Source organism: Phycodurus eques, chromosome 4 (assembly GCF_024500275.1).
Source record: "Phycodurus eques isolate BA_2022a chromosome 4, UOR_Pequ_1.1, whole genome shotgun sequence".
Classification (NCBI taxonomy): domain Eukaryota; kingdom Metazoa; phylum Chordata; class Actinopteri; order Syngnathiformes; family Syngnathidae; genus Phycodurus; species Phycodurus eques.
This window is the reverse complement of record NC_084528.1, coordinates 33,096,355-33,111,978: the sequence shown is the minus strand read 5'-3', so window position 1 is coordinate 33,111,978 and position 15,624 is coordinate 33,096,355. Positions and strand designations below refer to the sequence as shown.

At 46.7% G+C, this 15,624-nt stretch overlaps 1 protein-coding gene across 1 annotated transcript in view; it reads left to right on the top strand.

Moving 5' to 3' along the window:
• The window catches only part of LOC133401892 (neuronal PAS domain-containing protein 3), a 127,166-nt gene that overhangs the window by 46,900 nt on the left and 64,642 nt on the right, over positions 1 to 15,624 (top strand). Inside the window, exon 3 of the mRNA XM_061675402.1 lies at positions 4,631 to 4,875. Within this exon, the coding sequence (XP_061531386.1) occupies positions 4,631 to 4,875 (245 nt within the window). The remainder of the gene's footprint in view (positions 1 to 4,630; positions 4,876 to 15,624) is intronic.

Here is a 15,624-nt window from a genome sequence, read left to right as displayed (position 1 = left end):
CGCGCGCGCGAGGCCTCGTTTGAAGTGTTTCCGCGTCGTATCGATCGTCCGCCGCTTTGTTGTGCGAAGTCGACGCCGAGAATTTCAGACGGGTTTGTTGGATGAAGACGACAGTTTGGCCTCATCTTCATCACTTCAGGCGGCACGTTAAGCGGCGCTTTGATTCTTTGTTTTGGATGTCGAAAGAGCTCCTTTCTGCTTGTCCGCCATTTCCCACAATCCTCCGGCGCGTCCGTGCAGTGTTATTTTTTTTTGCCCGCGTGGAAACAACTCGTCTGACGGACGCGCACGCGCAACCCGTTGATCGTGTCTCACGGCGACGCAACATCGCACGACGAAGACGAACAAAACAAAAAGAAAAAGCAGATGAAAAGTTCATACGGCGATCCCGCATCAGTGGAAGGGAAACGCGGTGTTGTGGACCGAATTTGCGTTGTCCCGACTCCGTTGCCAAACTAATCAGCGCCGTAGAGCTCGGAGGCCCGTAGTGAGACGACGTCACACTGTGTGCGTGCGCGTTTCTGCAATATTGCGTCAAAGTAGGTCTTTGCGTCTGTTTCTGGCCGAGAACGCAAGAACTGTGCACGTGTGTGTGTGTGTGTGTGTGTGTGTCATGTTAATGAGGCGGTGCTGCTAATTTGTCAGCTAATAACGAATTTAAAAATGTCGTTCCTGACAATCAACTGAGGGGGGAAAAGAAGGAAGGATGAGAGAGAGAAATGTGCAAGCTTACTTTGAAAACCTAAAAAAAAAAAAAATGTAGAAAACAAAAAACCCTCTCACCCACACTCTCGCAGTGTTTGAAGGTCTTCGCGCAACGCTTAACAGCGTAGCTGGAAACCTTAACCTTGAATCCCAAAGTCCGGCTGGCGACTCCTTCCAAGCGCAGCTCGCGAAAGCCGCCGTCCATCGCGGGCGCGCTGCCTCCGTTGTTGACGGACGGTCGGACGAGCGCCCGCTCATCGCTAATTGCCGCCAGATGAATGATGTCATTGTATATGAATTATTTCACAATGATGAACTTTCCTCTCCTGGGAAAAGTCAAAGCAACCACTTTCTTTTTTTCTTTGTAAGTTTCGTCGTCTTGAGCTCCTCGCGACCGCTTTATGAGGTACGCCCTCTCATCACAAACACATCCTAGAATAATCATAATCATAACAAAATGATCAAATAATCCTCACTTTTGACCGTATTTATGCAATAAAAGAATTTCCTTTCGGGGGCTTCACCAAGGCAGAAATGAGCCCAATGTCAACTTTTGGCCAACTTGCTGAGTCGAAATTGCTCAGTAACTTTTGTGTTTCTGCAAAGTAGACGACGAGCCCCTTTGACCTCGTGAGTTTTTGCCGTCGGCTCGTAATTCCGACAATTCGTGTCGGCGCGTCCGAGAAGTGCCGGTGAGTCACTGCGATATAGCGAAGGATGACTGCGTTTTTTTTCAACCCGATCCCACACTTATTTAAAAGACATAATAATTCGAATGAGCATGTTTGCGGTGGTGCCCGGTCGCTATCCTTCGGCATTCGGGGATTTCCCCCGTTATTGGTGGAAAGCCACGCTTATTTGCATTTTTTTATTTTTCGAGGGGAACAAAAGCAGATCTTTTTTTTTTCATGGCAATTATAATGAGCGTCCATTTTTTTGCGAATTTTCGCTTTTCGCGTTCCGGATCCCTCGCGAATTGCGCTGTCACGGCAACAGTGCAGACGGAAACGCACCCTGCTCCTCAAATCAATGATTGCATATTTAATTAATTAAGCTGGACAGTTAACGACCAACTGAAGCGCCTTCGGCCTCCGCGACCTCCCACTCCAAGTGCATTGTGGGTCTCAAAGCAGATCAGCTCCTCCAGACGGCGCCCGGGGCGGCGGCGGTCCGCCTCGGTGTCACCTCTTCGTCTTATCTCGTCACGCAAGTCACTCAACACTTGCCGCTTTTTTTTTTTTTTTTTTTTTTTTACTGGAACCTTCAGGATTTGGGATTTTTCGTCTTTTGCCCGGCAGCACAAAAACCTGAAAACCTGAAGCGTGTTGGCATACGACTCTCCTTCCTCTTCAAACACATCATCATCCTCATCCACTTTTTAATTAATTGACATTTTAATGTCGTCTCCGATAAAACAAAGTGGTTTCATTTTTAGAAGTAGTAACAGATGGAAAGTCAAGGTGCGTTCGTGGACTGCATGAAAGTGTCGGACATTTTTTTGCGCGCTGTGGCCCTTAAACACAACGCAATCAACATTTTCTTTCATTAAAAAAAAGGGAAAAAATGGTTTTATCTGCACATCGTCGTAAATTAGAGATTTATAATGCCGAGAATCATGAATATTAACTAATTAACTGGAGTACTCATGTCAAGCTGAACATTTGACTAATGGCCCTTGAACGCAACACATGAACACATGATCTGATCCAACTCAGTAAAATTGAGTTGTTGTTGTTGTTGTTTTTCTTTTGTTATTCCCAAAAGTATCTGGAAGTAGTGCAGTTGCGTTCAGGGATTGCATAAAAGGGTTAGTTATTCAGAGCTGTAGAAAGACACGTCATTGATGCTAAAACGTAAAGAAGCCTCCATTTCTAAATATGACCTCATTAACTGGCGCAGTTGACAAGAGGAGCACGGAGAGCTTAACGTTTGACAGCCCTTGAACACAACACAATGAGCACGTTCTCTGATCAAACTCAACATAGAGGATCATCATTATTCATAAATAGCGAATTCACTGGAGGAGCACTGTAACGTTTGATGGCTCTTGAACACAACACAATGCGCGTGCAACTATAGCTGAAAGTCGTAGAGTTGCGTTCAGGAACTGCGGGAAAGACCCGATTGATGCTGAGACCTTTTTCATTCATAAATAGGAAGCAATCAAGTCGAGGCGTCCAGAAAAAGAGGAGCATGTGAAGTTTCTTCGATGGCACTTGAACGCGACACAATGAACATATTCCAGTCGAAGTTGCGTTTAGGGACCGAGGGAAAGTCTCAGTAAATTAGAGATGTTGACCGAGGAAGTGTCCTTGAACACGGCACCAAATTTCCCATACCTTTGAACGTGACATTCAGCCTGACGGCGCGAGGGGCGTGGCGCATCCCGCTCGGTAAATCCGCCCGGCGACCGGCCCGCCCGTCACGTGACGCGCGATTCGTTTGACCTCCGCTCGACCTGGAATTGAAACCTCGATCCCGACGGCCGACCTTCGCGGCACGCTCTGTGCCTGCGTACACGCGCCAAAACACACATCTTACTTCCGTCGCTGACAAGTGCGGCGCGGCTCGCTGAACTTTACGACGCACGTGCGCACGCACACGCACACGCCGTGTGTCAAGCTCTTTAAATTGCCATCAAGTCACCGGGCCCAACTTTACGACGCACTTTCAGCTCATGTTTTTAATGCACACACACAAACACACACGGGTGCACAAACAGACAGAAACTCACTGACAGAGAAATACACGTCCATATGTAGACACACACACATACACAGATGCGCACGCGTTCAGACGCATACACGCATGCTTGTCGTCAGTCGAGTTTGTGCGACAAACAGGACAGCGAATCAAGTTTTGCGAGCCGCCGCTAAACGTGACGCCTTAGCTAGCGTCATGATGATGATGAGGATGAGGATGAGGATGAGGATGACGAAGATAAATGATTTGCCCCCATAGAGAAAAAATGATTTTGCAATTTTGGGTCATTTTGGAATTTTTTTTATTTTTTTTTTCGCATTGATTTTGTGAAGCATACTGATCCTACGACCATCGAATGTTGCATTATCAATGATGAATTTGTTGAATACTTCTTCCGGGAGCTCCGCCAGCTGACGTCGATGCGGAACGTCGTCATCACGCGACAGCGAATGACGTCGTTAACGGCGGCCAAGTTTGCTTCTGAACTGTTTTTGTCCCCACGAACCCTTTTGAGATCTCAAAAGGTACTTTTGGACCTTTTGTTGTTGTTTGCTGTTTGTGGTGCCGAGCCGAGCCTTTTCTTGGCGTAGTGTTCCTCAAAGTGTGGTACGCGGGCTCCCGCTAGCGGTACGTGAAAGAATCACTGACTTAAATACGAATAAAAAGGATGACTTTGAAAACAAGAAATCTAATTAGAATGAATTAGAATGAAGCTTGTAGCTATGCAGCCCATTCAAACGTATTTTAAAATGTTTTACCTTTTAAGCACAGCGTATTTTTTAAGTACAGTTCAGTTGTATTTAACTTTTACGTACAATGAATCTAACTGTGAAATTTTAATGTAGTACAACTTTTATTTCACTTTTATGTGCAATGCATTTTTTATGTTGACGACGAAGAATATTGCCGCTAGTGGTCTCTTGCCGTTTGTCTCCGATATAAACGAAGAAGAAGAGACTCAGTAAATTGCTGTAATATTGGTCAATCTTTGCCGAGGATAAACGAATACGCCTGCGAGAGTTGTGATATTATCTGTCTGAATGTGTTCAGTTATCCGTTGCTTCAAGTATTGTCAAACCACGACTATCCATGCTAACGGGGTTAGCATGTCAAAGGGCTTTGCCATGATATGTTAGCATTCAGTTAGCAAGGGCCGTTGTTCCGGCAACGTAGTTTAGTTCGCTTGCTTGAAGATTTCACAGGTGATCCTTTGCGTTTGCAGGCTGCAGGCGCTCCGCAAGGAGAAGTCTCGGGACGCGGCGAGGTCGCGGCGCGGGAAAGAGAACTTTGAGTTCTACGAGCTGGCCAAGATGCTTCCGCTGCCGGGCGCCATCACCAGTCAGCTGGACAAAGCGTCCATCATACGCCTGACCATCAGCTACCTGAAGATGAGGGACTTCGCCAATCAGGGGGACCCCCCCTGGAACCTGCGCATGGAGGGACCGCCCCCCAACACGTCCGTCAAAGGTACAAGCAGCGTGTGCCTGCGCGCGCGCGCGTGCGTGCGTGCGTGCGTGTCCACGACGTCGCGTAAATATCGCACAGTGGCGCCTTGAGGTACAAGTTGAATTTGTTCAAAGACCACGCTCAGAACACGGAACACACAAATCATCGTTCCGCATTGAAATGATTTTTTAGAATGAATGAAAAAAAAAATCTCTTCCAGCCACCAGCAAAATACAACAAAAACATTTGTTATGTTTTTGGTAAGAACTACTGTAAATCGACAGCAATTACATCATTAAAAAGAATGTAAAGAATTGAACAGCTTTTGCTTTAACTCATTGGACATTGTGCCGCTCCTTCTTGTGTGTGTGCCTTGCCTTGTCCATCCGGGGGCAGTATAGTTCTGACATACAGATATACGTACATTTAGATGGTCGCAACGCCTTAGTAAGCCGCAGTAATATTAGCCGTTCTTCGCAGATAAAGAATATAGTGGCTACGGAAAGTATTCAGACCCCCTTAAATGTTACACTCGTTATAATGTTGCAGCCATTTTTTACCTTGCAGCCTTTTTTTTTTTTTTTTTTTTTTTTTTTTATACCTTGCAGCCATTTTTTACCTCATTAATGTACACACAACACCTCATATTGAGAGAGAAAAACAGAATTGTTGATATTTTTGCAGATGTATTAAAAAAGAAAAAGTGAAATATCACACAGCCGTAAGTCTTCAGAGCCTTTGCTGAGTATTTAGTCGAAGCCCCTTTCGAGCTCATACAGCCACGAGTCTTTTTGGGAATGATGCAACACGTTTTTCACACCTGGATTTGGGGATCCTCTGCCGTTCCTCCTTGCAGCTCCTCTCCAGTTCTGTCAGGTTGGATGGTGAACGTTGGTGGGCAGCCATTTTCAGGTCTTTCCAGAGATGCTCAATTGGGTTTAAGTCAGGGCTCTGACTGGGCCATACAAGAACAGTCACAGAGTTGTTGTGAAGTTACTCCTTCGTTATTTTAGCTGTGTGCTTAGAGTAATCGTCTTGTTGGAAGGTGAACCTTGGGCCCAGTCTGAGGTCCTGAGCACTGTGGAGAAGGTTTTCGTTCAGGATATCCCCGTACTTGGCCGCATTCATCTCTCCTTCGATTGCAACCGGTCGTCCTGTCCCTGCGGCTGAAAAACAACCCACGGCGTGATGCTGCCACCGCCGTGCTTCACTGTTGGGACTGGATTGGACAGGTGATGAGCAGTGCCTGGTTTTCTCCACACGTGCCGCTTAGAATTAAGGCCAAAAAGTTCGATCATGGTCTCATCAGACCAGAAAATCTTATTCTCACCATCTTGGAGTCCTTCAGGTGTTTCTTAGCCAACTCCATGCGGGCTTTCGTGCGTCTCGCACCGAGGAGAGGCTTCCTTCCGTCAAGCCACTCTGCCATAAAGCCCCGACTGGTGGAGGACTGCGGTGATGGTTGACTTTCTTGAACTTTCTCCCATCTCCCGACTGCATCTCTGAAACCACAGTGATCTTTGGGTTCTTCTTGACCTCTCCCACCAAGCCCTCTTCTCCCCCGATGGCTCCGTTTGGCCGGACGGCCAGCTCTCGGAAGGGTTCCGGTCGTCCCGAACGTCTTCCGTTTCAGGATTATGGAGGCCACTGTGCTCTTAGGAACCTGAAGTGCAGCAGAATGTTTTTTGTAACCTTGGCCAGATCCGTGCCTTGCCAAAATTCTGTCTCTGAGCTCTTCAGGCAGTTCCTTTGACCTCATGATTCTCAGTTGCTCTGACAAGCAGTGAGCTAGAAGGTCTTCTATAGACGGGGGTGTGGCTTTCCTAATCGAGTCCAATCAGTATCATCAAACACAGCTGGACGCCAATGAAGGTGGAGAACCATCGCAAGGATGATCAGAAGAAATGTCACAGCAAAGGGTCTGAATACTTCTGGCTGTGTGATATTTCAGTTTTTCTTTTCAATAAATCTGCAAAAATGTCAACAATTCCTTTTTTTTCTGTCAATATGGGGTGCTGTGTGTACATTCATGAAGAAAAAAATGAACTTCAATGATTTTAGCAAATGGCTGCAATATAACAAAGAGTGAAACATTTAAAGGGGCCCCTTTTAAAGACACACAGCTAACAACAAAAATTACAGTAATTACACTTTATCAAAACAGTTTATTGCTTGATATTCTCTTTTATTCATGTTTTTATACTATGCAGTGTTATTTTCTTGATTAAAAAAACATGTTAATGTGTTTTGGGGAGGCTGGAACGGATTAGCTTGAGTTGTAGCCAAGCGAGTACCTCGTTCTGAAATCCGTCGCGCAGCTCTTGCACGAGACGGACAGACAGACGGCCGAACGGGCTGTTAGCTGGTGTGCTCACAATTCTTGTTGTCCTGTCAAGCCACATTAGCTTTGAATTTGTGCTGAAGTAGTGAACACTTGTGAAGTTACAAGTGGACTTTACCTTTGAAATCAACAACCGCAGCAGCCTGTGTGTGTGCATGGCGTGCGTGTGCGCGTTGATGTCTGCGCGCATACCGGCATCTCCAAAGGAAGGCGGCGCATACGGTTGCCTCGCCGCAGCAGATGGTGTCATTGTTGTCAGCACTTTGAAGAGCCGCATGCATTTTAATGAAACTAATGAAACTAACCCAAACACCTGCGTGTGTGTGCGTGTACTTGTGTGTGTGTGTGTATATACGTCATGGTTTTGTGACAGTTTTTCTCACGATCGCATATGAGGAGACACTTTGATTGCCATCTTTCCTGTGGACGCACAAAAGTTGGATGAACTTACTCAGACGTACCACCCTAACCACTCCACACCCGCGGGGGGCAACAGAAATTGTGTATTTGCCAAGGAAAGACGAGACGTAAATGCTAACTTAGTAGCTCGTCATTAGACGTTCAACATGTTCCGCTCCAGGCCTGTTGGGGGCAGTATCAAGAGTTTTGAACAAGAAGGAAACGCTAAGTTCAAAACTTACTCAATTGGACCTAATTTGAGCATTTTCCCTCTTTTCTGATTAAAACCAACAAAGGCCTGATTGCAGGGTGTTCCAAAAGTTGATCCTGAGCAATTATCCTGAGGTGTGTTCAAGGTCCTGAGTATTCCCAAATCTGCTGGGAAAACGTAAATGTTCAGCTTGTTCAATATTTGCCAACAACTCAACAAGTCCTCTGTGATCGTGGCGTGAAACGACGATAGCCAGTCGGGAAGCTTGCTCTCGCCGGGCAGAACGGAGTTCAACTGCTCGTGTTGAGCGTTTGCAGACGCGGCGGGACCCGGCCGGAACGGAGAAAAACGACATTTGCGACTCACGCCCGCACGCTGAGCGATCGCGTGCTGCACATCTGCTGACGCGCTGCGACGGAAAACTGCGAACTTTTACTTTTAGGAAGCCATAAAAACACGGGTTGCTACAAAAACGAGTAAATGGGTGGGATTTGGAGGAGTTCAGCTGGCCCCGTTCACTTGGAAGTACTTGGCGCGCGCTCCGTATGTCCTTCGCATCCGTTTTGCTGACAGAGAGGAACAATCTTCGCTATTTCATCTACAGGAAATATGAAATGATAAACATAATGAAGTGTCGTTGTGAAACACAGCATCTGTATGCTGTACACAATATTTGTATTTGGCTTAATGTGTCAAATCATCAGGTCATGCAGCACAACAGCAGCAAGGAAAACTACTGCAATGCTAACAGTTAGCCTAGCTTCTAGTTCTATTTCTACCATTACCACTAATACTACTACTGCTTGTACTGCCACTACTTCTACTAATACGACTACATTATCACTAATACTACATGTCAGAATCAGAATCAGAATCAGATGATTCTGATTCTGCTTTACTACCACTACTTCTACTACATTACCACTACTACTACTACTACTAGTATCACCTCAACCACCGCTGCCACCATTGGAAGGAAAACAAGGTGTGTGAAGGTAAATGGGGTTCAGTCCAACCACTGTCCTAAAGACCTGGGAGTGCCACAGGGATCAGTTTTCGGTCCAATATTGTTCTCAATTGACATAGACCTCCCGAATTGCTGTCAGGCTGTAAACTGCCAACTGTATGCTGATGATACTGTCCTCCATGTCTCTGCTAAAACACCGAGTCTGGCTGAACAAGAGCGAACACAAGCCTTATTTAAAATCAACAACTGGCGAGAGGAGTCTCATTTAACATTAAATGTAAAGAAATCCGTTTCCATCTGCTTCGCAATTAAAAAACGAATGGTGCATATCAACAGTCAGTTAATCAAACATGTGAATGAAACAAAGTACTTGTGTATTATTCTGGTTAATAATGTAGAATTTTAAAGCTAGCCACTCACGTTAAAAATGTATGTAAAAAGGTCAAAAAGAAACCTGAACTGTTTCCGTTTCATCAGACGAGACTTGTCTGTAGATGCCGCTCGCATATACGCGCCTGCCAGGCTTTTCTCTCATTTTGTCTTACTGCATCACATGCTGGTCACAAACATCACCGGCCACAATGAAACTGTCATCTCACTTCATAAACAGACAATTAAGGTAATGGGCAAAAAGCCGATACGATGGCCTCTATAACGATCCGTATTCATAACAGCGGGGCCCCCGAAGCTTACAACCGAGGTCTGCCGATAAAACCAGACCTTTATTCAACCGAAAGAGCACTGAACAGTGGGCATAATCAATTGTAAAACCAGAACATCAGCAACAAAAATCTAGACAGGTGAACAAACGTGAGAATAACACAAACAGACGATTTAGATGAGCGGCGCACGACCGGCGGCAGATACCGATAGAACAAGAAGGACTTCCCTCAACTAAAGTGCAACAAGAAAACGAACGACGAAAAGTATATAAACACCGCAAGGGACTCACTCAAAGAGCGCAAAGGACGCAAAGAAACAACAAAGAGAAGTTGAGCAAAACAATGACGAAAACTTACTACTCGATCTACGCTACACAAGTATAGAGAGACTAAGACAGGAGACTAAAAAAGCGATTCAAACGTGAGAACAGAAGGTACTTCAAAATGACCGAGAAGGACTACTGAATCTTACACGACGACGATACACAAGCACAAAGCAACTGCTGAGTAGTAAACAATAGTCGGGCGGGCATCTGCCTCCAGTTTCCCCCGCTGATTGTCACGTGGCGCAAATGCGCTCGGGAGGCTCCGCCCATCCACGGCAGCCACTGGGAAAAACCCAAACACACGAACGGGCAGCGTCACTGCAAAGTCAGAACAAAGCGCAAACTTTTTCCCTTTGACTGAATACTTCTGCGCCATCGCCAGTTTTCAACTCTCATCAGCAGAGATGAACCACTCGAGGCTCCGGCGAAGGGGATCGTTTGGATCCTCCCAATGCCGAAGACCTCATTTGGACACTCGACTTTGTCCTTGAAAGGAGTTCGCTTCCCAGTGACTTGAAGCAGGAGACTGGTCCTAAAACGTTTGACAGGGGCCAAAAAAAAATGCCTTCAAAGCTGCTCACGTCACCGTTTCGATGTTTAACATTGAAACTACTTGCTACGACGCTGACTTTAAATATCGACCGAGTGACTTGTTTGCACGTACAATCCTCTATTTGATGTACTTTGTATTATATGGTAGCAGACATGCTCCCCGCAGACTGAGGTGACACCCCACGGTTTGCTGTGAGACTCCCACAAGAAGAGGCCGAGTGGACCCTAAAGTAATTAGCGGGTCCCCTCGAAATCCTGGTTTACAGTCATCGAAGCGTCCTTTCGTCGTTTCAACTCACAACAGCCCAAAAGGGACCGATCGACGATGGAATGCAAATACAGCAACAACCGATCAACTTAATATTCCAAAGTGCACGTAAGGCGCCGCCCACTGGCGTTTGAGAGTACTGCAACCCGTGAACTCTCGTTTGATGTTTGACCAAGGATAAATGTCTGTTTTGATATTTTGCAAACGCTGCAGAAATATTCCAAGTGTATGCCTTGAAGTCCGCGTCAGTGGCAACTTTACAAGCGCAATTGCGAGATTTTGAGAATCGTTTGTCTTGATTTGATTCATAAGCAGTTGATTTGCCAAAACTAAAGTACAAACAGTCGGTCCGATAGGCTTGACCTCTGAGTAAAGAGGGTACCAAGTTGAGGTTATCTTATATGAATATATGATTTTAAAGCCATTTGATCAAATTTGTAGACAAGATTCAAGCTGACGGGTGCGGTCCCCTCCGTCCCTCTTGCGCACGCCGACCGCCGCGACTACTCCTACTACCATCAACACGACGACTACTATTACCGGCCCTGCTACGAAGGCCACTGTTACCACGACGACTACGTGACTATTACTACGACTGCCACCGCGTGTACCGCTTCTACCACCGGGACTCCTCCTACTCCTGCTGCACTGTTCCCAAACTTTGTGAAGTAGAAACATACTGTAGACTTTTGGAATTGTCTTCACTGAGCAATATGAGCACAAACTCCCCCCCCCCCCCCCCCCCCCACACGCCTGCCTGCCCTTTGCGTTAATTGACCCATCAGTTGCTCTTCTGCAGTTGAGTGTTGCAGCTTTTGACTTGCTGTCCCACACTCTCCACATCTGCTGCGCCACACAAACAAGCCTGACCTTTGCAGCATCCCGTGCGTGTTTGTGTGTGCGCGCGGGCGTGCGTATTACAGGCTGACACGGGAGCGGGTGTCGACTCCCGCTCGCTCCCGCTCCCGAGTGTCGAAAGAAAATTGCGCCTTATCCCACAGACTGAGCGGAAATTTTACGGACCCCCGCCCTCACGTTTTTTTTTCCTGTTTTCCTGTTTTTTTTTGTTTTTTTTTTTCTTTTTTTCCTGTTTTCCTGTTTCTTCCACATAAATGTATGAAATGAACAAAGGTTGTATTAAAAATAAAATGGAACTGCATGGCGGTTTGACTCGCGTTATGTTTTCCACTTGTTCTCCCGCCCAATCCCGCGATTGACGGTGAAATTCCTTTCCCGCGACCCGGTGGGAAACCCCACAAATGTTAGCCTCGAGCGTGTTTTACAGTATTGCAGTGTGGAGGAATGCGGGAAGGGCTGCACAATGAATTGAATATTCATTGTGATGGCGATTTTGGCTGCCGGGATGAAATGAGCCTGATCGTCGGTGATTTTTGACATTTCAAATGCTTCGTTTGCAGCAGCGCCCGCAATCCGGTCAGCCAGCCGACGTACGGTTAAGGCTTCGTTATGCGCCGGTGGCCAACTTCAAAATAAAAGTCAAAAAGGGCACCGATGTCCAACGTCGTCAAATCGGAAAGTTTGATTTCGAAGTTGGCCCCCTCAGCACGTCGTCACGGTAAGACACGACGAGCGATCGCGGTCGCGGCCGCCTCGACCTCCGCTTTTCGGCCGGCCCGACCGCATTGAAAATCCCGGAGTAGACGGAGAGGGAAATCACGATCGCTGAGTTCTTTTCAGCGCGCGGCTGACCGACGACCAACGGAGACGTACCGCATTTGACAATTGGCTGTATTGACTTTCAAATGAAAAGTGATGTTTTTGCCTCTGACGCATGAACTCTGTTTGCTTCCGTTCACTTGCAATCGTGACTGCGCTTTGTCGTCACATTTTTTCGGGTACATTTATTTTGTATTATTATCGATCATTTATTCTTATTTAAAGATTTGTTTTGAACTGAAAGCTGTTCCATATTGTTTTCAATAAAAATAAATATTTTTTCCCTAACGTGAGGAAAAATCATGATTCCAATATTGATCAAAGTCATCGTGATTGATATTATTTTGGGCATAATCGCGCAGCCCTAAATGTGCGTGTTTTTGACGATCACCAGCGTGCGTGTGTGCGACAGCCGCAAATTCGCATTATGCACGCGCAGAGCAGCGGACACCAAAACGACACACCAGACAATCAACACGCACACGCACACACACTCGTGTGTGTCTGTGTGCGTGTGTGTGTGTGCATGTGTTTTTATGTACTGGTGTTTGTGTGTTTGCACAAGTGTGAAAGTGTGTATTTCGATGCGCGTGCGTGTGCGTGCGTCAGGTGGTTGATCGCGCCGTCTGGTGCAAGTGCGTTTTCTTGTTCTGCTCGTCACGATGGGTCGCTGACACAGATAGATGAACAACGATACGCTGCAAAAACTCAAATCTTACCAAATGATTTCTTGTGTCAACATCTTCTTCCTGTACTTATTCTTAAGAGCGTTTTGAATGTTCAGCAAGAGAAAATGATAGAAGATCATTTTTGAAGAATTGTATTCAGTGAATCCATACTCGTTCCATTGCAGATTTTTTATCATTTCCCCTATGCTGATTGTAAACCGCGGCACGGTGGCCGACCGGTTAGAGCGTCCGCCTCACAGTTCTGAGGACCCGGGTTCAATCCCCGACCCCGCCTGCGTGGAGTTTGCGTGTTCTCCCCGTGCCCGCGTGGCTTTTCTCCGGGCGCTCCGGTTTCCTCCCGCATCCCAAAAACATGCGTGCGAGGTTGATGGGAGACTCTAAATTGCCCGTAGGTGTGAATGTGAATGTGAGTGCAAATGGTTGTTTGTTTGTATGTGCCCTGCGATTGGCTGGCACAGGACAGGAGACAGGAGCTTTCCACAAAGTCAAGCTGCGTCTCATGCAGACTAAACGATGGCAGAGCGAGCGAGTGAGGGATGACGAGAACAAAGAGAAAAATGACAACAGCTGCGTAGCGTCGCCGGCGTAACGTCGGGAATCTCGTCTCGTAATCCATCGTCTTTGTAGCAGCGGCTGATGTTTTTATGATGCGGCAAGCCGGCCGGGCTAACGGCTAATGGCTCGCTATCCGTTTATCCATTACGCGCCTTGAACACGCTAACTAGGGTTAGGAACGTTAAACCGATGCGAGCGGCCGTCCGTTCGTAAAGGCGAGAGATACGACCGTATCGGTAGCGGACTCCTTAATCGATCCAAAATCCTTCAATACATCGTTTTTTTGGCGGTGAACCGGATATCGCAAAGCTAAGAATCGGTTGACTGAGGCTTTCCAGTTTTCATGTCTTAAAACCAGCGCGAGTGCAGCGGCGTCCTCGCTTGAATGGCAACCTCGGTGCGAGACCCCGTTTGTTTGTGCAGATTATTTTGTCGACAAAAATAAATTGTCGTGGTCTCTTTCAATAACTAGTTTATTTTGATATTTTTGAATATTGTACGGAAGATAATTTTGTCGTTTATTCTTTAAAGTGCCGTAAAGCAACGATGTTCAGTCTAAGTCAAGGTTCTTTTTGCTTAACGTCTATGTTATGGCATTGTTTCGCAATCGAATCAAATGGCTCCCATAAGGAAACCGAATCGTGTCTGACCGATCTGCCTTTCGATATTTCTTCGTATGGAACGGCAACCCGCATTTCTCGACCCGAACTGTATCAAATCGGCCTCACGCCGCAGATTCCGAACGCTAACCCCGACTCGCCGAAGCTGGGCGGGTAGCTTGTGGTGGCACGATCGAGGCCTTTGCCCTCATCCGCAGCTTTTTATTACTGGTCCGAGGGAGAGTGGGCGGTCCCAAATGTAGTCCCCCCCGGATCTACCAGGAAGCGTACCGATTGGTCACAAGCAGGTTTCAGGTTTTCTGTTTGAACGTCAGGATGTTGACGAGCCGCTCGCGAAGTAAGCAGGGAGCGATTTGAGATGTTTTGATTCTCGCGTCTGGCGCAGCGAGCGAGAACGCGTCGTAATTAGAAAAGTCATTAATGAACGCTGATGAAGCCCGCAGGCTTTTGCATAACTACATTTACGCCAGGAAATTGCTTTGGGCGGCGACCGCGCGCCTTCTTTTTTCGTCTTGTCGCAACCACACGAGGAACATAATCGCCATGGAAACAATGACAGCAAGCCCGCACGCAACTTTATTTTGTCGGCGTACACAAAAGCCCCGCGGGGGCGTCGTCACGCCGCAAAGTGGCGTAATGGCAGAAGATAGGCCGCCGTTGTTTGTGAAAGACGTTCGGGCCAATTAAGTCCCACGCGCGCCCGCTTTTCAGTGCGACGGCGCCACTTTGTCTCGACGAGAGGACACGCTAATGCGCACGCTAATCTACACGCTTCCAACACGGATTGCTGCACTTTTCACGATTGATAGTGAATCATTCTCGAGTTTGATGCCTCTCCCGGCTGAAGTTTACGCTCACACTAACCCTAAAACCGAGAATTTCACGCTGTGTATTTGAAACCACATTGCTATTAAAATGAGCTCCCACTGACCACCGCTGACCTCTACGACTGAAATACAGTGGTATACATTGATCATTTATTCCTATAAGTTAAAAAAACGATTTTGTTGAGACCATCATTTGTTTTAGCGTGCGCAAAGCATTCTGGGAATGATGACGTAGAACGACTGTTGTAAAATTGCTTCGTCGTTGCTCTCTGCGGAGCCAAGCTAGCCGCTTGCCAGCAACTTTTAGCGTCAGCGAAAAGAGCGCCATAAAATGCCACACTGCGCAATTTCCAATCGGGACGGAGTGCAAAAAAAGGGAGGGAAGCATTCGTAGCGTTCCCGAAGAGAGAAAGTTGAAGAGTTGAGCTGTGCCGCCGAAGAAGGGAAACAATCATAGGAAGAAAATGGCTGATATCACAAAACAAATGAAATATTATAATTTAGGATGACATGATTTTAATGCTAAAGTAGCGTATATTGGTTTTCTCCAGGCACTCCGCTTTCCTCCCACATCCCAAAGACACGCGTGCTAGGTTGACTGAAGACTCTAAATTGCCCGTAGGTGCGAATGTGAGTGCCAACGGCTGGTCGAGAAAATGGATGGATGGATGGAGCG